Source organism: Quercus robur, chromosome 12 (assembly GCF_932294415.1).
Source record: "Quercus robur chromosome 12, dhQueRobu3.1, whole genome shotgun sequence".
Lineage (NCBI taxonomy): Eukaryota > Viridiplantae > Streptophyta > Magnoliopsida > Fagales > Fagaceae > Quercus > Quercus robur.
This window is the reverse complement of record NC_065545.1, coordinates 12,152,819-12,175,910: the sequence shown is the minus strand read 5'-3', so window position 1 is coordinate 12,175,910 and position 23,092 is coordinate 12,152,819. Positions and strand designations below refer to the sequence as shown.

The 23,092-nt window shown below is 35.7% G+C and overlaps 1 protein-coding gene across 5 annotated transcripts in view; it reads left to right on the top strand.

Moving 5' to 3' along the window:
- Positions 1-13,920, top strand: part of LOC126708789 (uncharacterized) — a 48,334-nt gene extending 34,414 nt beyond the window's left edge. For 3 of the 5 annotated variants that reach the window (XM_050408725.1, XM_050408724.1, XM_050408728.1), the window contains 15 exons: positions 90-578; positions 1,364-1,525; positions 1,773-2,102; positions 2,183-2,265; positions 2,398-2,502; positions 3,653-3,881; positions 4,353-4,721; positions 6,474-6,575; positions 7,666-7,809; positions 8,782-8,870; positions 10,622-10,704; positions 10,820-10,935; positions 11,320-11,405; positions 11,999-12,098; positions 13,089-13,920. In XM_050408725.1, coding sequence (XP_050264682.1) covers positions 90-578; positions 1,364-1,525; positions 1,773-2,102; positions 2,183-2,265; positions 2,398-2,502; positions 3,653-3,881; positions 4,353-4,721; positions 6,474-6,575; positions 7,666-7,809; positions 8,782-8,870; positions 10,622-10,704; positions 10,820-10,935; positions 11,320-11,405; positions 11,999-12,098; positions 13,089-13,154 — 2,553 coding nt within the window. In that variant the 3' untranslated portion in view covers positions 13,155-13,920. Of the gene's footprint in view, positions 1-89; positions 579-1,363; positions 1,526-1,772; positions 2,103-2,182; positions 2,266-2,397; positions 2,503-3,652; positions 3,882-4,352; positions 4,722-6,473; positions 6,576-7,665; positions 7,810-8,781; positions 8,871-9,516; positions 10,228-10,248; positions 10,601-10,621; positions 10,705-10,819; positions 10,936-11,319; positions 11,406-11,998; positions 12,099-13,088 lie in introns of those variants that run through there. The other 2 variants (XM_050408727.1, XM_050408726.1) reach the window with 2 other exon arrangements.
- The last annotated feature ends 9,172 nt before the right edge of the window (positions 13,921-23,092 follow it).

The following is a 23,092-nucleotide window of genomic DNA, read 5'->3' as shown; positions in this document are numbered from 1 at the left end:
TGGGCAGTTCCTTTGTGCCACAAGGCTCTTGGCATATTCTTTTCCTCTGTTACTTATTTACATTATGTTTGGATTATATTTGTTAACAGATCCTAAAGGAATTTCCTGTGTTGAGAGACAACAATATAATTATTGCATATGCTGCAAAGGCTATGGCTGTCAGTATTAGCTCTCCCCATAGAGAACATCGCATATCTGTTTCTGGAGCAAGACCAAGGCAGAAAACAAAGGCAGGCATTCCTCCAAGGCCATCTTTTACTAGCAGTCTAAATAACTTGCAAAAAGAGGCTCGCAGAGCTTTTTCTTGGGCTCCACGAAATACTGGAGACAAGGCTGCTCCAAAAGATGCTTATCGTAAAAGAAAGAGTTCTGGTTTGACTTCATCTGAAAAAGTTGCTTGGGAGGCTATGACTGGAATTCAAGAGGATCGTGTTTCATCATATCCTGCAGATGGGCAAGAACGGCTTCCTTCTGTTTCAATTGCTGAGGAATGGATGCTGACAGGTGATGCAATTAAGGACGAATCTGTTCGTGCATCTCACAAATATGAAAGTGCCCCCGACATTACCCTATTTAAGGTATGCTAGTGAAAGTGGTGAAACATGTTTGTTGCATATGTTGGAAGCTTAGCATTTTGTAGTATTATATAAATTATCAATTTAGTGCTGGAACTGTTGCAGGTGGGTAGTTGATTACTATAAATCTATACTGGGATGAGCATTAGTCAAAATAATGAGATTGAATTATGGATGCATATAACTCATTGCACAAGTGAGAGATTATCTATCTCAAGCTCAAATAGGAGCATGCCGCTAATCCTATCCAGGAGTTCATCTTTGGGGCTCATGGTGGGATGGGTCAGGCCTCCATGTTTAGTGTGTTTGGGACTTCGGGTGTATTATTAAGTATATATGTTTTATACTACTGGTGCAACACAAACTAGCAGATAAGAGATGTTTCTACTCTTTGTATGTGAGGTTTTAGTGCATTAATTGGGTTAAATCATGCACGATTCTGCTTAAACTATAGCTCTGATGTATGTTAGAATTTTCTGACCAAATTTTGAATTAATCTAAATACAAGGTGGAAGAGAATTATGAGAAGTTGTTACTGATAAAAAAAGAAGAGAATTATGAGAAGTTGTGGCTTATTGATTTGTTGAAAGATTTGATATTTGAATTTTCTCTCTTCTGTGGAAGCATAACAACACACAATATAATATATTAAAGTGGCTTCTCTTGGCCATGGAGTGTGCATACTGTGAATTATGGTATAATTCTTATGTGGTAATTTGTTTACAAATGATTTTTATTTTATGCATGCTGCTGTGAGTCTGCTGAAGGTTTGGGTATTCTATTTATAGGCACTGCTTTGTCTTTGTTCTGATGAGTCGGTGTCTGCCAAAAGTGCCCTGGACTTGTGTATTAATCAGATGAAGAATGTGTTAAGCTCCCAACAGTTGCCTGAGAATGCGTCCATGGAAACAATTGGTCGTGCATATCATGCCACAGAGACAATTGTACAGGTATTATTTTTGCCAAGCCCCTGTAATGCATATTATATGAAACAATGTTTTTATTTTATTTATTTAATTTAAAATTTTGCTATTTTTGTGTATCATATGTCACATGTTAAAAATCCAAGGTCAAAATAGCCAATAGCATGCATTTTTGCTTTCCTTACATGCAGATAGTTATGGCATCATAGTTCAGTTGCCTTTACATGTGATTAGTTTGTAATGCTCTTGAGTGATATGACATGTTGAATGCCAGGGGCTACTATATTGTAAATCTGTGCTGAGAAAGCTTACAGGGGGTAGTGAAATCTCCACCCATTCTGACAGAAGTAGGGATGCTGATGATGCATCCTCTGATGCTGGTAGCTCCAGTGTGGGCAGTCAGTTCACAGATGAATTATCTGAAGTTCTCTCACAGGTGGAGATCTGGCTAGGACGTGCTGAACTGCTTCAAAGCCTTTTGGGATCAGGGATTGCTGTTTCTCTTGATGATATTGCTGATAAGGAGTCATCTGAACATCTCCGTGACCGGTTGAGTGTAGAGGAGCGATACAGCATGGCTGTATATACTTGCAAAAAGTGTAAGGTAAATATAGTGTCCAGGCATTGTGGTTTTATACTGCTGGTCTTTAGATTGAGCTTATGTATGTTTTTGGATTCTCCCAGATTGATGTTTTCCCTGTGTGGAATGCTTGGGGACATGCTTTGATACGGATGGAGCACTATGCTCAAGCTCGGGTGAAGTTTAAGTATGTCAAATTTATTTAGATAGTTGCTCAATAAATTAACAAGATTTAAGTTCTCTCTCTCTCTCTCTCATATTCTTGTAAAGTGGGATGCTGAGTGGTCTTATTCTTTAATGCCTATTCAATGGCTTTCAGGCAAGCTCTTCAATTGTATAAGAGTGATGCTGCACCTGTCATTTTAGAGATTATTAATACAATCGAAGGAGGTCCACCAGTTGATGTTTCAGCAGTTCGTTCCATGTAAGATATCATGTAGCTTTTATGTCAGAATTCCTATATTTATTGCCACAACAAATTTCTATTAGAGTTGTTGAACTAGTAGCTTAATCAATGTTGGCTTAAGATCCATGATAGGCTAGGTTTTAATTTATAGGAGGTCTACAGCCTCTGCTAAGAGATTGGACCTTGCTGCGATGGCAAGTGCCTTCAATGTGTTGTGGCTTCAAGTCTGGGAGTTTGTCTCTCCAAAATTTGAGAGTAAGGTTGCCTACCAACCACCTCTCTCAAATTTTTCAGAAGTGGGGAGCTTTGTGCATTGGACTACAGCCTCTGCCATTGACAGTGTTGCCTTGATAGTTTCTGAAAATCTTGTATTTTGGATATTATAATACAATATCAATGACTACTTATAAAAAGGGGGAAAAAAAAAAAAAAAAAACAATATCAATGACTGTAAAAAAGAACACGTAATTTGTTGGACTTACATTAGTTCACCTATAACTACTGCCATTAGCTATCAATTATCATGCACACATACACTTCAGACTATAATAACCTATAAAATTTGATCTGTTTGGATTTCTTGGATAAGAAGATAGGCAGAGAACTTGATTGTGCTCGGCACTTTCCCATTGCTGTATAAACTAAAAGAAAAAAAAGAAAATCAACTTCCCAACTCTTAATCCCAACTGGATGGGGTGGGTTGCATGGAACCTCTTTTGCCATGGAAGCCCTGTTTGTGATGATGAAGAAGCATTTTGATTGTGAAATTTTAAGCAAGGTATCTCTTTGAACTCCTACCACTAAAGATCATGAACCAATGTTGATGAAGATTTGAAGTGGTATCTTTAATTGTCTGCATCAAATTTAACTATATCTTTTAGCAACATTACTCTTTGAGAATTACTGTTTACCAGAATGTTGAAAGATGTTGTGTTCCTTAGTCTTGCACCAGGTTATGCGTGTTGAATCCTTTTGGTTATGTTTCTAAAAGACCTGCTATTCTGATATAATTTTAGTGGTATACTGTGCATTGAATATCACCTTTTAGTTGTGAACAGGCAGGAGTACATTTAAGCTAGTCAAGCCTAAATTTCTACAAAAAAAAAAAGGATACAATTTTAGATGCTAGTCATTACATAGGATCTGACTGATGCAACTTATACTGCAGGTATGAGCATTTGGCTAAAAGTGCACCGACGATATTGGATGATTCTCTTTCTGCTGATTCATATCTCAATGTTCTATACATGCCATCCACCTTTCCACGTTCAGAGAGATCTAGGCGGGCTCAGGAATCTGAAAATAATAATTCCTCCCTCAGTTCAGAATTTGAAGATGGACCTCGCAGCAATCTTGACAGTATTCGATATGTTGAATGTGTGAACTATTTACAAGACGTGAGCTTCATCCTTACACTGATCAAGTTTTTGTTTTTAGGCTGGCACTCAGATGCCAGTGCCTTTCTATTTTCCCCTGCATCTGGAGTCAGTGGTATCTCTTGGCTTAGTAGCTAATTTAAAGTTCTTATTCTGTATTACATACATGCACGTTTATTTACACAAATAAATCTAGAAGTTGATGATATATATATTCTTTTTTTTTTTTCTTTTTTTTTTCCATTTTAAAACTATTTAGTAATGGTTCTAGCTTGAAGTTTGTTTCTGTTATTTATTTAACCTGGAATCTAGAATTCTGTTAAATTTCTCCGTTATATTTTCTTTTTTCCACCATTGGTTGTTGACACCACCAGCGATATGGTTATGAATATGACTATTCTCAGTATCTCTCTCCTGTGCCATGGTTATTATTAATTTTCTAGCTTTATTCATTGTAATCAGCTTCTTAATACGTTTTTTTAACCTTTGCAGTATGCACGCCAGCATTTGCTGAGTTTTATGTTTAGGCATGGTCACTACAATGATGCTTGCGTGTTGTTTTTTCCTCCAAATGCTGTTCCTTCCCCTCCTCAACCATCAATATTGGGGGGAGTAGCAACTTCATCTTCATCCCCTCAAAGGCCAGATCCATTGGCTACAGATTATGGGACAATAGATGATTTGTGTGACTTGTGTATTGGTTATGGTGCAATGTCTGTTCTTGAGGAAGTGATTTCAACAAGAATGTCATCAGCAAATCCACGGGATGTGGCAGTAAATCAGTATACAGCAGCAGCCCTTGTCCGTATTTGCATCTATTGTGAAACACATAAACATTTCAATTATTTATACAAGTTTCAGGTAATTTTCAGACCATATATTTTGATTTTAAACTGAATATATTATTAGTACTACTAGTATTTGTGAGACCAAGCCCCTTATCCTTGGTTGGAGACTGACCTCCGCATCTTTCTCTATTACACCTACTGCTACCTTCTCTCTGCCCCCAACTAAAGGTGTAGGTTTGGGTGGATTTGATAGCAAAATTCTGTTTAATTACTTTTTTTTTTCTTAAAACACACACATATATAGACTCATGTATTTCTGTGTTCTTTGGGGTTACTTTTTCATTAAGTACACAGCTTGTGGTGGTTTTCTGTTGCGCGAATGTTTATCCCTATATGTTGAAATTTTTTATCACTTACTGAAAAAGAGACTTTGCAGTCTATTTCTAGTATTTTATCTATACAGTTATCTATAGGGCCATTAAAAATGTCAATTGCATATTTTTGTGTTTATTAATCTTGTCATGGGCATCTTTCCATTGGGAATGTTCACACAGCATACCTCATGTATCCCTCCTTCTATTTTCTTTGTTTACTTTAAGTTAGTGGCATTTGCAAGATTAAAGCTGCTGTGCGATTCAATAAGCTGTATAGAGATTGTTAAACAATTCTTACAGATATGGTATCGAATTTTTTCTGGTGTGAGGGGAAAAGGATGTAAGGTAAATAGGATGCTCTTATGAATTTTTTACACGAATTTTTTACACTCTATTGAACAAAACATCATGTTCATTTGACATGGTTTCAGCAGAAAAGCTTGTGTGCTTGTCCTTTCTATATTATAGCGTTTAATTTAAAAGTATTTAAAGACCTTATGAGCTGTTCTTTTCTTTCTCCTTTTAGCAGCATTCCTTTTTGGTCAAACTCAAATGCATAAGTTGCAAATTCTAATTTTAGCTTTACAGTTATGACTTGAAATAGCATCAGAATTCAATTATAGATTTAGTTGATTTTTTATTATTTCCCAGATAAAAATGATTTTTTTAGTGGTTGAATTTTTGTTGAAAGCATTTTCTAGTTTCAGATTTAGGTTCATTTAAGCCAGATTAAGCCAAGGTTTACTTGAATTTACTCACTGATCCAGGTTATTAAAAAGGACCACATCACTTGTCCTTCCTATGTTGTAGAGTTTAATTTAAATGTATTAAGAGACTTTATGAGCCGTTCTTTTCTTTCTCCCTTTAGCAGCATTCCTTTTTGTTCAAACATATAAGTTGCAAAACTCTTATTTTGGCTAAACTTATGACTTGAAATAACATCGCAATTCAATCAGAGATTTAGTTGAATCTGTATTATTTCCCAAATAAAAATGATTTTTTTAGTGGTTGAATTTTCACTGAAAGTATTTTTCTAGTTCCAGATTAAGGTTCATTTAAGCCACAGATTAAGCCAAGGCTTACTTGAATTTACTCACTGATCCAGGTTATTGAAAAGGACCACGTTGCTTGTCCTTCCTGTGTGCTTGTTCTTTCTATATTGTAGCATTTAATTTCAGAGTTAATAAACTTTATGAGCTGTTCTTTTATTTCTCCTTCTAGTTGCATTCCTTTTTGGTCAAACATATAAGTTGCAAATTCTTATTTTAGCTTTACATTTACGACTTGAAATAACATCAGAATTCTATCATAGACTTTGTTAAATTTGTATTATTTCCCAGATAAATTTTTTTAGTGGTTGGATATTCGTTGAAAGTATTTTCTAGTTCCAGATTAAGGTTCATTTAAGCCAGGTTAAGCCAAGGTTTACTTGAATTTACTCACTGATCCAGGTTATTAAAAATGATCATGTCGCTGCTGGACTTTGCTGTATTCAGTTGTTTATGAATTCTTCTGCACAAGAGGAAGCTATCAAACATTTGGAACATGCTAAGGTATATCTTTATTATTGCTCTGGAGCACCCTTGTTTGTTCTAATATATAGAATAATGGCCTTTTTAAGATAACTTGGGATTTTCAGTGCCATGGTTTAAGAAATAGGGTTATGTTTTCTGGATATTATGTTTGGGTGATTTTGTGTTGATAGAATAGGATTGTTGGAGTGCAACTAAGATTTAGGATGTGATGTCTTCAATGATTTGTTGTCCAGGTCTTAGAGAAACTAGAAAACAGGATATAATTGCATGAAATAGAGGCAAGAGGAAGAAAGATAAATTTACAATATGCTCTTCTTTTTTGATAATTGCAATAGACATACTAGGGAAAGCTTCTGTTGATGAAGCTTAGATATCTTCGTTGGGAACAACAGTATCTGCCAGTTGAGATATAAATTATAAGGCTCTTTACTTATCAAAAAAAATTATAAGGCTCTTGGAAAAACTCTCTATTTTTATTAATCAACTTCATCTATTCGTCAAGAACATTGAGCATAAATATATCTAGGACTTTTTCTTGATCTAATAGTATTAGAACTCCTAATTTGACTAGTAAATGTTTTGACTAGTAAACTAAAACCTAATAGTAAAATTAAGGAATCCAAACAGGGGAAGCCCCTTAAATAGTAGTATAGATAACTGATAAAAGACTAACTTGAACCCAAAGAAAAGAAAACCAAAGATGCTTAGGATCTCCTAGAAAATTCTAGACTCAATTAAACTATTAAAATATCCTTAATTTGTAGAGATTGCAATTTTGCCCTTGAATACAAAATTCACCATAACTTGTTTGATAAAAACCTAAATTAAAAACTGTTAGGACACATATAACTAGATCTTTATAATCACACGACTTTTACTTTAATTGGACCATGTGGACCCCATAAGATAGATCTTAAATAGATGAATTTGCAAGGTAGTAACAAGTCAATCAACCATTGCTGCATCAGTTGCCTGAACAAGAAATTGATGTCTGCACAGTTTATCTATATATTTAAGTTTCATCCTTCCTGGGTTTGTATAGTTTCTCTTGTTTAGTTTATATCCATTTTATTTCCTTGCTGATTTTCATATATTGCTTTGGTTATAGATGCATTTTGATGAAGGTTTGTCAGCACGACATAGAGGTGGAGATTCTACTAAGCTTGTCACAAAGGGCATTAGAGGAAAAAGTGCCTCTGAGAAGCTTACTGAAGAGGGACTTGTGAAGTTTTCTGCTCGGGTTTCAATTCAGGTAATGACATCTATTGATTATTGAGAAAAGTTTATTACTTTTAAGGAGATAGCAGTCCTGGAAGATGGTCTTTAAATATTAGGTTAAGACATCAGAGGTTGACAGGTACGTTGGTTAGCATATCTGGAAACTTAAAGAAGGAAAGGAAAGTAGAGAAAAGATCGTCTGTTGATTCACAATTTCTCATATTGTTTCAGGAGATTCGTACTTATCAAAAAAAATTTATTTCAGAAGATTCCTTTTCACTCAAGCCCTTGTTGAAATTAGATTCACCAAAGTTATATGCTTCCTAACTACATGCATAGAGTGTTCTTTTGTGCAAGTTGGCATATTTGTATGTGTGTGTGAACATTTGACCTACTTATGGTTTCTGCCTCATCTTTAAATGTAATGCTCAGAAGGTAGCAATTGTACATCTAAATCATTTGTTGCTCTCTCTCTCTCTCTCTCTCTCTGTTTTCTACTCATAATTGATTGGAAGTAATGGATTATTTTGAAGTTTACACCCAGTCGTTGAGATAGGAACTTTGCCTTGTGCTTGCTTTTACTTTTGGAATTAGATCCTTGGTATAAGAACCGCTGGGAAATAAATATGCTGACATCTCTGTTACACACACGGTCAAAGCAAGGGTCATATTTCCTGTAAGCTTGGACCATGTATCAAACATATCTACTCAATCTTAATAATGTCAGTTAGCAAGCTTTCACTTCTTACTAAGAGACAATCTTCTATCAAATATTTTCTGGGGTGGAACCTTTATTAATTGCCTGGTGTCTCTTTAGTCAGATTGTACATTGGTTATAATACTCTATATAAACCAGATGAGTAGATAATATATTTTTTATTTGTTGAAAACTGAAAATCAAAGAATCTAAGTATTTATTTTATCTGTGTAAAAATATCTTCTCTCTCTAACAATTTCGTAGGTCAATTTTTTCACTTATTCCCTTTGGATTATTTATATATTATAGGTGGAAGTTGTGAGATCCTTTAATGATTCAGATGGGCCACAGTGGAAATATTCGCTTTTTGGGAATCCAAATGATCTTGAAACATTCAGGTATATGCCTTCTTAGAGGAAGTTGGTTTCAATCTGAAAGTATAAAAAGCGGATGTTGGCTTTAATTAGTATAGTTCCTTTTCTTTTTGGTAATTAAATAGTGTTATTATTCTATGATGCATGATGACACACTTGTACATATGCATGCATATATATATATATAGAGAGAGAGAGAGAGAGGTGTACACACACACACACACTTGTACATATGCATATATCTAGAAAGCACAGGTGCGGCTGCAGCAGCGAGAGAGAGGTACTCACACACACACACTTGTACATATGCATATATCTAGAAAGCACAGGTGCGGCTCCAGGGCTGCTGCAGCCGCACCTGACATGCACGGACGTGGCGTGCGGTGGTCGACGCTGCTGACTGCACATCTGTGCTGTGTCGCTTCTTTTTTTTTTTTTTCATTTGTGGATTCGTGCTGATTTGGGTTGAATTGGATCATATCAGCCAACGGCCGAAATTTGCCCAAACATGCTGAAAAGGGTCGAAACCGGCTTTGAATCAGGCCGAAATTCTAGTAAAAAAAAAAAAAATTTATGCAAAACTCACCGTTTTGAACTTTGAAGCTCTCTGCCTACTGCCTCTCTCGTTATCTCACTCTCTGTCTCCCCTCTCTCACTCCCTAACCTACAGCCGCTCACTCAGAAGTCAGAATCTCTCCTTTGCCTCACTGCCCAAGCTCACTCTTCATCTCTTGGTCTCAATCTCTCCATCTCTCGGTCTCAATCTCTCCATCATGGAATGTTTTAGTTTCTAACTTGTGGGTTGTATTCTAATTTATGAACATCATGTTTTAGTTATTATCTACTATTGCTTTTAAATTGGTATATGTTTATATAATGTGGAAAAGTATGCTTAGCAATATATAGAAAATATAAATAAAAATATTTTTAATAATTTTTTAATCACTGCACCCGCACCTGAATCCGAAGCCGCACCCGTGCCTCATAGGCATATACGTAGATAGAGGGGGGGGGGGGGGAGAGGATCAAGTTACTATTGACGTCACTTGGTTAATGTTATGCCACTTAATATTTTTATAAGTATCAACATATTACCAAATCCTCTATTAGATCACATGTCCTTCCCATTCTTATCACGAATATGAAATTCCACATCAATTGGATGCTATTTAGCATTTAATTATAAACTCAAGATACTTAATTTTAAAAATTACAAAACTATCATTTTTAACATTTTATAGATGAGGTTCTTTGTTGCTTCTAGCACATGGCCTGTGTGCTTTGTTTCCTTTGTATTTTTTTACTTCTTTTTTCAATGAAGTTTATGACTTATCAAAAAAAAAAAAATATAGATGAGGTATCTTTTAAATTTTGATTTTCTTGACATTTGATGTTACAACAGGTATGTGGGGAACGTGTAATGCATCAGTGGATTTGATAAAGTGTTGCTCAAATCAAAAGTTATTGGGTGGTGTAATATCTATCAAGTGTTATGCATACATACATAACAGGCATAGGATCTCCTGTTGTTGATAAGGAGACTGATGCTTTAGGCTATGAAACTTATATATCTTTATATTTACTTAATCTAAGCAAACTTGGTATCCTCAAGGCCGAAGGGTCACAAATTTTTAATAAATTGATTCCAAACTAACCTGGCATTTATTTATTTCTGTAAAAATGATTTCACATTTGTACATTTTTCTTTCATGGCATATAGTGCTCCAGAAATGTATGGACATACTTGGAGAGACTTATTTGCTGTTTCTCTGCAGGAGAAGATGTAAAATTGCTGAGACTCTTGTGGAGAGGAATTTTGATTTAGCTTTCCAAGTGATCTATGAATTCAGTCTTCCTGGTAGCCATTACATAATAACTTCTGATTCAATCTAGTATTTCTTTGTGGTAATTTAGCATTTGGAATTAGTGCAGTTGTGCTTATCTACATCATGTCTTCTTCTCATACCATGCAGCTGTTGATATATATGCTGGTGTTGCCGCATCACTTGCTGAGAGGAAAAAAGGCAGTCAACTGACAGAATTTTTTAGAAATATAAAAGGCACAATTGATGATGATGATTGGGACCAGGTAATATGATTACATTCTTTTAGTATTCTGTGTATGGCTAATAAAGGCAAAAGAAAAAGCCGTTTGATATTCTCAATTGTTTGCTAGTTGAAATGCCCACGCTTAAGCTAATCATTAGAAGACAGCAGAAAATTAAGTATGATGTTTAATTAAGATTCTTAGTGCTAATTATCATGCTGATATGCCAACACGGTATCCAAGTTGTTACTTAGTTTTGAACTCTGTGTTTACTTGCCACAAAAATTTTGAATCAGATGTTTCGTACATGTCAATCACTTTTCTCTTTCTGCAAGATTGGGAAGTTTTATTATTTCTTTTTGTGTACAGTATGCCTGTTTTGTCTATTAAAATAAGAAGACTACGTGTGTATCTGAAATTGTGTAGGTCTTGGGAGCTGCAATAAATGTTTATGCTAATAAACACAAAGAACGCCCTGACCGTCTCATAGACATGTTAACCAGCAGCCACAGGTAATGGTTTCTTCTAATTTATATGCATTTGATAATTTTGCATAAAAAAGATCTTGCACCGTCTGTGATCCTTTTTAGAATGAACTTAAAGGCGTGTTTGAGCTTTCAGCGTAGTCTGTCATTAATGCACTTATACTCATTGCCTGTTTGACCTTTTCAAAATGGGTAACTCTAAATGCAACAAATGCAAACAGATTGTGGGCAGTTTGTTTTCAGGTTGGGTCCATGAACTCATTTAATGCTTTTGCAAAATTTACAACTTGGTATCCAGAAGAGTTTAGGTTGGCTGACTTGTTAAAAACAAATGAAGGTTGACTTTCTAGTGAGGATACAGTAATACTGCTTTGTTTAAAAGAAATTAAAAGTTGAATTTTTCTATGTATTTATCTATGCTTATTACTTTTTTAAAGTGTCACTTGTGATAAACATATGAGAATGGTTGCATCAAATAGGTGCTTTAATATAAGGCCATAAGATTGACAATAACATGACTTATATCTTAATATATGACCATTTGTCTGTCTGTATTCCTTTATTATCTTTTTATCACTATGTGAGACCTCCGTGCTTTGTATCTTGACTTATGTGAGCAGGAAGGTTTTGGCTTGTGTGGTTTGTGGTCGTTTAAAAAGTGCTTTCCAAATTGCTTCTCGAAGTGGAAGTGTAGCTGATGTTCAATATGTAGCCCATCAGGTTAGCCTTCCCCCTCAACTTCTACTTTGGGAATTCTAACATTATTGTTACTGTTTAGTTAAATTGTGGTGCTTCTCATTTTGAGATTGAGTTTTGGTCGTTCAAATTCAACACCAAATGCAATTAATAGGAACATGTGCAAAGGCCCTTTTGAAACTAGTGGTTGTTTAAGTCAATGGCATAGTCCAAAATTTCGAGATTGTGTTGAAATGAGCCGTCTGTCTTGTTCAATTTAACACCTTACCTCAAAACCTCTCCTCATTGCGGGCTTCTATCACTTTTATCTCCTTTTTCTGTCGTTGATTTTCCTTGGAAAATGGTGTGGCAATCAGAGGTTTCTCCTAGAGTAGCGTTCTTTTCTTGGACTGCTGCCTTAGGTAAGATCTTAACTACAGATAATCTTTGGAAGAGGCATATTGCAGTGGTAGGGTGGTGCTTTATGTGTAAAAGGTGTGGGGAATCGGTGGATCATCTTCTTCTTCATTGTCCTATAGCATATGAGTTGTGGTCTATGGTTTTTTGTTTGTTTGGTATACATTGGATTATGCCGTATAAAGTTAGTGAGGTGTTAGCTTCTTGGCAGGGGAAGTTTGGTAGACATCGAAATATAGGTTTATAGAGGTTTGTGCTGCATTGTTTGTTTTGGTGCTTATGGCAGGAGCGGAATGCTAGATACTTTGAGGATTGTGAATGGTCCATTCTTGACATTAAGTTTTTCTTTTTCCGTACTCTCCTTGAGTGGAGTTTAGTTTTGCCTTCCTATTCTTGTTTTTCTCTCCCTGATCTTAAAGATCGTTGTACTTTGGGTTTTTGATTTGTGCCACTATAGTACACTTCCCCAGTGTACTTGGTATTTTTTAAATAAAATTTCTTACATTACTTATCAAAAAAAAAAAAAAAAATTAACACCTTAATTTTGTTTTATTCTCTGATTTTAGTCACACTGGATTGTAAGGAATTTTTCTTATACTGGTACCTACTTTTTTTCAGGCATTACATGCGAATGCACTCCCCGTGCTTGATATGTGTAAACAATGGTTGGCTCAGTACATGTAATTTGTTGCTAGAGAAAATTACAGCTAAAAGAATTTGGTTTTGGGCAAAGTGGAATTTCTGTTAACTTTCAAATCAATGAGGTTTCAACAGCCATTGCTTAGGGAAAGTGGATTGCAACGAGGTTACTTGAAGACGCCATCTTCTTGAAATTGACAACCCTTGAGACATTGAAAAAGAGGTGGTTTACCTTATTGGTTTTTGTGCTTGTCACCTTTTTGGTTCTGTTGCCCTTTTATCTGCTACGTGGCATTGGTGAGGCTGCTTTTAAATTGTCATAGATTTGAACCATTGGGTTGGCCCCATTTTATGGGTAACATGCTGTAACGTGGTCAAAGGTTGAAGGATATACAAAGAAAATGTAATCACGAGGCTGAATAGGACCGCAGTGAGTCAGGAATCATCCCAAGATGCTCATATAAGGTCTGAGGTTGAGACCATTTGGATGTAAAATATAACGGCACGGCAACAGCTATAGTGGATTTCCGTTGCTCTGTATAGATTGTGAGAAAGGAAAAAGTAAAATAGGGATATGTATGTATGTGTATCTATTCCCTCTAAGGGGTTAAATTTTGCCGTGTAAAATAATAAGCTTGTGCATCTCTTTTGTTCCTGTATTGAGTTCTATATATTCCTTCATGATTCCCCAGGGAAGAATCTGTTCACTTTTCACTAATGCCGTTTAGGTAGATCTTCTCAGAGTCCTTTCCATTCAAATGATACTCATCAGTAATAATTTTATGCTTGTACAAGGCAGTTCATGATTCCAGCCTGCATGGATTCACTTTTGTTACTGTTAATTGCGCACTGAACCAATTCGATCTCATTTTTTTGGTTGCGGTGGAACAAAATCCATTCTCATCTCAACTTGTTTTCTGATAAGGAAAAAAAGATTCTTTAATTATGCTTTAGTTTGTTGTAAAAGCTATCCTCTCTTTTTTCACAAAAAGGGAACTTTTGGCCAATTAGTTCTTATTCGTTCAAATTAAAGTCTTATATCTTTGAGTGAGTGATTGTGTGTATAACTTACCAATAACATTTATTTATTTTTCCCAAGAATGGAACTGATGGTAAGCATTAATTTACTGATTTCAAGAAAGGTTAGAACTTAGAACTCGTGATTTAAATGCAAACTAACAATATATACAAAGTATCCACATTTCTCGGATGCTCTGTAAACATGGACCAGGCCAAATGCCAACTGAAGGATTTGAAACTGGTTCCAATGTTAGCTCAAAAGAAAAAACAACTAAAAGCGCAAACAAGGAGACTACAATATTGATAAGTTTAAAGCGCAGTCCCCGCACATGCGTTATTCCTCGATGATACCACATATTGGCGAGATGCTGGAGCTTACTTGAGTACAAATAATATCGACACCACATTCTTATACATATGCTTTGATATCATATAGTAAGCTCAGCATAATGTCACTATAACAACAAAGTATGCTATATTATTTAAATATATACTTTGGTTTCGGAAAATTCTTAGGTACTTCTGGAGCACGGCGTAATAGTGCTCTTGCTCTTTACTCTCACATTCATGAATATGAGAGGAGGGAGTAGGAGCACCATTTCACCATGTTTCAGGAGTGCCTAAAAATTACTCATTGATTTCCAATTATAATTTATCAATAACAATAAAACATGAATGTGAGAGGAATGAGCAGGAGCATTATTTAACCGTGCTCTAGAAGTACCTAAAAATTACTCCTTGATTTCCACTTATAATTTATCAATAACAATAAAGACTATGCACTAGCATTGCAGGGTGTAAACCCCCCCCCCCCCCCCTTTCCCAATTGCTATTTTACCACATAAATAAAAGGAAAAATTACAGTAAACCTACCTATGGTTTGACCTGTTTTCACTTTACTTACCTGTAGTTTAAAACTTAACACTTTGCCCACCTGAACTTCAATTCGTTTTATCTCCGTTACCCATCTCACCCTCAAACGTTAGAAAAACATATTTTTAATACAAATCAGAACATAACACGGATAAAAAACACGAACCATTGAAACTTTTTCTCACGAGCCCTAGAAACATGAAAAACCCTTATATTGAGTTGGGGTTTTGATTTTTCTGATCTTGGTGCATAACACTTTCATGTGAGGGTGAGGTTCTGACTTTGGATTGTTTTGAAGCATTGAATATTCGAAGATACATCATCACTAGGTACAAAATTTCTGCTTTATGTGGGTCGGGGTTTCAACTTTTGATGCTAGTTTTGATTCACAGGAAATTTGGGCAAAAGTTGATAAGCAATGTCTTATTTGAGTGGAAATTACTCAGGTTCAAGTAGGCATATGTGTACATATGAGACTTGTGTGCTGAGAACAAGTTTGACAGTGGATAATTTTGGGAGAAGATTTCCAGGTTGTAGCTGATATAAGGTAAGTATAGTTTTTACTTAATCTAGTTGACTCAAGTGAGTTTGGAATGTGATGTGTTCAATTCAATTTATGAATAAGTTGGTCCTAAGTGCCCTTTCTTTCATTGGATTGATAATCCCACTTGTATGCGTGGGAATGAAGCTGCCTCTTTGGTGCAACAAAAGTTGGATTTATTGCGAAGTGAGCTGCAACTTGCAAATAAAAGGGAAAGAGCAGCTACCCAGACAGCAGCAGAAGCTACACAGACGACAGCAGAAGCTACCCAAATGACAAAAATTGCTCAAGAAATGGTAGTAAAAGCTACTGAGAGGGAGAGAAAGTTTCGAGTTTCCTCTTTTAAAGCCAAGAAGATAGCAGTGAGAGCTTTAGAGCAAGAGAGAGTGCAGAATTGAACTAATTCTGTCTCTTTTTTATTTTTATTTATTTTTTTGATTTTGTTTTTGTTTTGTTTTGGTTATGTTGTTTTCATGTTTTGGCTCAAGTGAGAATGTTGGAATGATGAGATTAAGTCTGCCTGGTGGGTTGTAATGTATAAGCAGGTCCTCAATTGTATTGTAATAGAACTATGTAAGATGTTAGATGCTGTTGGCTTGAAGCCACTTTATAATATAAGCTTTTTAAAAATAAAGTGTTATTTATTTTAGATGTTGTTGGTGTTTTTGTTTAAAGTGAATTGGCAACTTGTGACTTGTTGTTTTGTTGGATGCTGTGAACTATGTTGGATGTTGAGACTTGTTTGTTCATAAAGTGCATTGTGTGAAGATAATTGCGTTGAAAGTGAATTGTTTAAACTTTAAGGTGCATTGTGTAAAGTGTTTGTGTTGAAAGTACATACACTTGCTGTATTCAAAAGTGACTACTATATTAAATACATACACACATAACTCTGCATAATCAAGTCCCTGCTATATTCAATACATACACACATAAATTTGATATGTTCAACTGCAATAATCAACCACATGACAACAACTAATCAAAATAATAAATTTGAACACTTGCCATTAAGTTGGGAAATTGTATACACATATAAGGTGGCATTGAATATTGTCTTTTATCAACCACCAGTTAATATAGGGCGTTTGGTACAACAACAACCAAAACAGTTGCACATGCCCTTGTTTACAAAACTTACAAAAATACAAATAAATCCCAACAGTGTTTTAATAGCATATATAACCAACAATTGTTTACAAATTACATATAACCCTAACACATAACCATATTGTCCTAACACTACATATACATAGCAACAATATTGTCTTGCCATAAGCTTCATTTACTACCCCTGCCTTTCCCACCATAGCTGGCATTTCCACCTCTTATTTTACTTTTTTGTGTCCTAGCTGCATTACTCCTTCCTCTCAAAGCAACTCCTCTGCTAGCAGGTGGTCTTATAAGTTGTGATGATGGTACTCTAGTGTCCCATGTTTTTGCAAGGGTATGTGTTGCTAGCTGGCTTGAAGAGAACCAAGGAGCTCCCCTAACTGTATACCTGAAGTCTGAAGAGTACCACTGAGTTGGTTCTTGTAACCATGGAGTTTGACCTAGTGGTTGTGACTTTGCTGTCCGGTAGGATGAGGCCATAGTATGAGGCCGATGTGTTGCTGGGGGCTGAGATGATGCTAAGGGTTGAGATGAGGATGGGGCTTAGGATGAAGATTGGGCCTGAGATGAGGACTGGGCTTGTGATGAAGATGGGGCGTAGGATCCTTGTCTGCATGTAGAAGACCTTCCCCTTACTTGCAACCAAATATGAGCATGTTTATAGTGTCAGTTATTGGCATTTTGCATATAATAAAATTTTACAAAGATATAGATTTCTCTTTTTGCACTCTCTTCCTCTCCCATGGTGTCTCACCAGTGACATTAGCCTTGCATTCCCTTGCCTTCCTTTTGACACATTCCACACCTCACTGACTTGTTTGCTCTAGACACCCTATAAGGGTTTCTTGGCTCATCAGCATCTCTCTTCCTCTTTATAGGTGGCCTGCCTAGTGGCTTATAGATAGTAGGTGCAACAGGCTTGGGTTGGCCATTTAAGATCCACTCAGACTGGCCAGACATGGGAGGTATGGGTGTCTTGTATGTCTCCACATAAACATCCTTGTAGTAGCATGAATGGGTGTAATCCTCTAGTTTCTCACAATTCACAAAAATGGCCACAACTCCATGCTTGTAGGGGATTCCTGTCAAGTCCCGTACTTTACAACTGCATGTCTTCCCTACCAAGTCCACCACATGCCTCTCCCTCTCATTGTTAACTTCATACATAAACCTCCTAGATGGCATTGCATAGAAGTTTTTAGACTCTAATTTCAACTTCTCCAACTTATCCTGTATGTTTGGACACAACTTACTACCAGACTTTTCTATGCCAGTCTTTTTTATATACAGCGTGCTCATAAGCCTAACTCTAATCCACTTTAGCATTGATAATATTGGCTTGTCTCTAGCCTTCACAATCATAGAGTTAAAACTCTCACTCATATTGTTTACTAGACAATCTGTCAAAGCCCTTGGAGAAAAGTGGGATTTGGTCCACTGTGCAGGCTCTATATCTGTAAGGTACTTCCAAGTTTCTTCATCCAAACTCTTAAGATACTCTATCCCCCTCTCAAATTCCCTAACTGATGTTGTGCCAACACTTCTCCACAATACACTCTTCAATGTTAGCATTCAATGTCATAAACATTCAATGTAAGCATTCAATGTCAGTAAGTAAGCATGTAAGCATTCAAGTAAGCATTCAAGTAAGTAAGTAATCAAGTAATCAAGTCATAAACATGAGTTAGATGATAATACCTTCTACTTGTCACTGATGAATATTAGATTGAGATCCTCTGGCCTGCCAATGTCATCTGCAAACAGCTCCAAGAACCAGATCCAACTGTCCTTATTCTCTTGCTCAACCACATCAATTGTCACTGAGAATATATTGTCATTTCCATCCTTGGCAGTGGCAAACAATAATTGCCCACCAAATATGCCCTTCAAGTGGCATTCATCTAGCGCAACAAAGGGTCTACAACCACCTAGAAACCTAACTTTCTGAGTATTGTACCTAATGTACATCCTTTTAAACTTGGGTTCTACATTCTCATTTTCCATCTCTGTTTGCAGCATCACCTTACTTCCTACATTTGTCTTTCTTATCATTTTTGCATAATCTCTAAGTAGGCCATACTGAGCCTCTTCATTCCCAGTGATCAAACCCCTAGCTGCCTTTCTTGATTTATAAACCTGACTAAGACTTAAATCAACTGAAATCTGTTGCATCACATGGTGCTTAACACCTGAGACCTCCTAGTTAGGATTCTTACTAAAATCCTCCAAATACTTGTTTGCCACATTTGCTGATGTAACTTGCCAATTTTGAAATGTTAGGGGGCAGGTACACTCAGGATTAAGTGTCTTGATCTCAAATGTACACTCTCCAGTCACCATTGAGACATAACACCTCCATCCACAGTTGTTCTTACAATGTACAGAAATCTTCTTCCTCTCATTTAACTTCCACTTGATATCAATGTGATGTTGAATCACATACTCCCTCAAAGCCTTCCTACAAACCTTAGAGTTTGGAAACTTCATCCTTTACCAATTGAACATTTGTCATATCAGTCTTCTTATTAAATTCTGGGCTTTTAGGCCTATGCTCATCATTAGAACCATTTACACTTGCAATATCATCCTCTAAAGCTAGTTTAGCCCACTCTTCATCTAAATCTATGTTAAGAGGTGAAACATTGCTTGGCTGAGGTGTATTTGTGTTTGGCTGAGGTGGAATAATGTTTGGTTTAGGTGCAACACTGTGAGGTGGAGAAGACTCACCAAAAATATCATTAGCATAGTCTTTTCTTTCCAGACCTTCATTCAACCAATCAAACTCCTCCTCTACCTCCACACTAGCAACACCCCCTGTAGCAACTCCTGCACCACCTCCTTGACCAACCCCTCAATATATTCCTCCACCAACCCCTTAAGGAACTTCAACTGCAAGTGGAGCATGACCACTCTCCACATACAGTATGATGGTGTCTCTTGGCCCTCCCTCATTAAGCTTACACATAGACATTACATCTGTATCATCATGTATGAGCCTCAAGTCTTGCTCAAAGTTGCTCCCAGGAGCTAAATAATGAATCCTAGACGATTCATCAATCCCCAATTCCTCACATATACCTTCTATTTCAAAATAACTAAGCCTATCAGGATCCTTATACACTTTCAACTTTCCCACCAAAGTATTCTAAACTTGGGTTCCACAGAAAAGTATCCCCATAATGAACCTCGAATTTCACTTCCTTATCATCCATCTGCAATAACAAACTACCATTTTACACGTAGACAATTAAAGAATTGTAAAAAACAGACACATAAAGAGTAAATACTTGTATGTTTCTATTTTGCTTTTGGAATGCAACACACACATCAGAGGGACCACATTTTCTGCTTTGCTTTTGTTTTTGTTTTACTAATAAGTACATGCAAACACAGTTTCACTAATAAACCCAACAGATTCGTAGGGTCCACTGTGAGACACAATGACCATGACAGACAAAATGCCCATAAACAAACACAAATCCAAACAACAGGTGGTCACATTTTTCATAAACATCAACAAACACAACCAATATTCTCATTTCGTTACATATAATATTGACCATTGACTGATTACTCAAAAAACTATAAAATAACCACAAACCCAAATTAAAAATAGTTTGAAAACCCAAACAATGATTGATTTCTTACTAGGATTTTAGTCCCTCGAACAACTCGTTGCTCATCTAGGTTTATTCTTGCAACACGATTTCAATATCAGATGCAGATGGGGTTTTTCGTGTTTCTAGGACTCGTGAAGAAAAGTTTCAATGGTTCGTGTTTTTGATCCGTGTTATGTTCTGCTTTGTATTAAAAAAAGTGTTTTTCTAACATCTGAGGGTGAGGTGGGTAACGGAGAGCAAACAGATTGAAGTTCAGGTGGGCAAAGTGTTAAGTTTTAAACCACAGGTAGGCAAAATGAAAACTGGCCAAACCACAGGTGGATTTACTGTAATTTCCCCTAAATAAAATCATACTACATCTGGGTATGTAAACCCAATTTTTTTTCCATCCTTGCTACAGTAAAGGTTGCATATATGCAAAGAGCACTAGCATCTAGGGATGCAAAAAAGTATCTATTTTACATTCTCAAAACTTATTTTATCTATTTTACTATCTCATTTTATAACTCACCCAACATTTCAATTTTATTTATATAAAAAATTTAGTTTCCTCAAAACTTATTTTATCTATTTTACTATCTCATTTTATAACTTAAAAAATTTAGTTTCCTCAAAACTTATTTTATCTATTTTACTATCTCATTTTATAACTCACCCAACATTTCAATTTTATTTATATAAAAAATTTACTCTCTGTCTCTCTCTCTCTCTCTCTCTCTCTAAAACCCACAATACCACTTAAAATAATAAAATTTAAGTTTACCACCCAACTACAGTAAGTTGCAAATGGCAACTTATTGTAGCAAGGTGGCATATTTTTTTACAACTACATACCTGGATAGAGTGAATTTGGTTGTAAAATAGCAACTTGGTCCAATGCTAGTGCTTACTATTCATGGGGTTGTAAACCAAAATAGAATATTTTAATCTCTCTCTCTCTCTCTCTCTCTCTCTCTCTCTCTCTCACTTTTAGACTTTATCGAGTATTTTTTATTATTTTATTAGCTAGTTTATATTATTGGCGAAAAACCCATTTTCGTCACTACATTTTCATGCGATTCTCACTTTAGTCCCTATCTTTTATTTTCACCGCTTTTAGTCATTGTTTTAAAAAAACGCGTTCCGTTTTAGTCCTTACCGTTACTCATTTAACATAAATGTCCTATGTGGCAAACTGTCCAACAGTAAATGCTAACGTGTCTATTAAAATAATATTAAAAAAATTATTTACATTTTAAAAAATGCCACCTCAGTAATTTAATTTTAAAAAAAGCCACGTCAGATAAAAATAATATGAAAATTTCTAACCTAATTATTTTTTTAAAAAAGAAAAGAAATTAGTTAAATTAATTTTTTTTTCATTTTTTTGGAAGAACATGAAGAACTCAAATCTATGTGTTCTTCATTTTCTTGGTTCATATTGTTAAAATTCTCCTTCAATCAAAATAAACCCAAACCACCAACCACCAGGTTCTCTCTCATCCTTAGGTTCTCTCTTCCCACAAACCACCAAAGCCACCGAGCCCCTCATCACTCTCAGGTTCGTCGGCGTGATTTGTCTCTAGCACCGCCGCTACTTTTCAACAACTCGACCTCCATCGTCGTTGACTCATCCACCGATTCTCAATCAGGATTTTTTTAACAGCTACGTTGGTTTTTTGGCTGGTTTGTGGGTTGTGGTGGGTAGCTAGGTTTGTGGGTTGTGGTAGCTAGGGTTTTGGGTTGCAATGGGTGGCTAGTGGCTGGGTTTGTGGGTTGTGGTGGGTAGCTGGATTTTTGGGTGGCTGTGGTTGGATTTGTGGGTTGTGATGGGTGGTTGAGATTTGGGGTGGGTTATTCATGGCTTTTCACTGTGGGTTCTTCATGAATTTTTTGGTAAATTGTTGTGAGTGATTCATGCTTTTCACTTTGGGTTCTCTTATTCTAAAAAAAAAAATTCTAGTAAGGTAATTCTCGGTTTGAGTTTTGGGAATGATAATTTATGGTTTGATTCAGGGGTTGGGTTTTGTTTGTCATTTGAGTTTGGGTTTATTTTGATTGAAGGAAAATTTTATACATTTTCTTTTTTTTGGGTTTTGGAAGAACACATAGATCTGAGTTCTTCATGTTCTTCCAAAAAAAAAGAAAAAAAAATAATTTAACTAATTTCTTTTCTTTTTTTAAAAAATAATTAGGTTAGAAATTTTTATATTATTTTTATCTGACGTGGATTTTTTTTAAAAATTAAATTGCTGAGGTGGCATTTTAAAAAATGTAAATAATTTTTTTAATATTATTTTAATAGACACGTCAACATTTACTGTTGGACTGTTTGCCACGTAAGACATTTCTGTTAAATGAGTAACGGTAAGGACTAAAACGGAACGCATTTTTCAAAACAATGACTAAAAGTGGTGAAAATAAAAGATAGGGACCAAAGCGGGAATCGCGTGAAAATATAGGGATGAAAATGGGTTATTTGCCTATATTATTTTATTGAGTTATATGTAAAAATAAAAATTGGAATGTAGGGTGAGTTGTAAAATGAATTGGTAAAATAGATAAAGTGGTATTTGAGGATGTAAAATAGTTTTTTTTTTTTTTGCATCTCCGGATGGCTAGCGTGGAAAACATCAGCTAGCCAATGACATGCTTCTAAAACAGAATCCCATGGGAAATAGTAACAATAAACTGAGAGATGTTAAGAATTACAATAGTTTATGAGCCACAATAATAGTTACAGTGGTTCTAAAAGCAAAAAGTTCCATGCACCATATCATACTACAGTAATTAATATTTACTGTTAGCCAAAGGACGTAACTTAAACTCTGTATTCG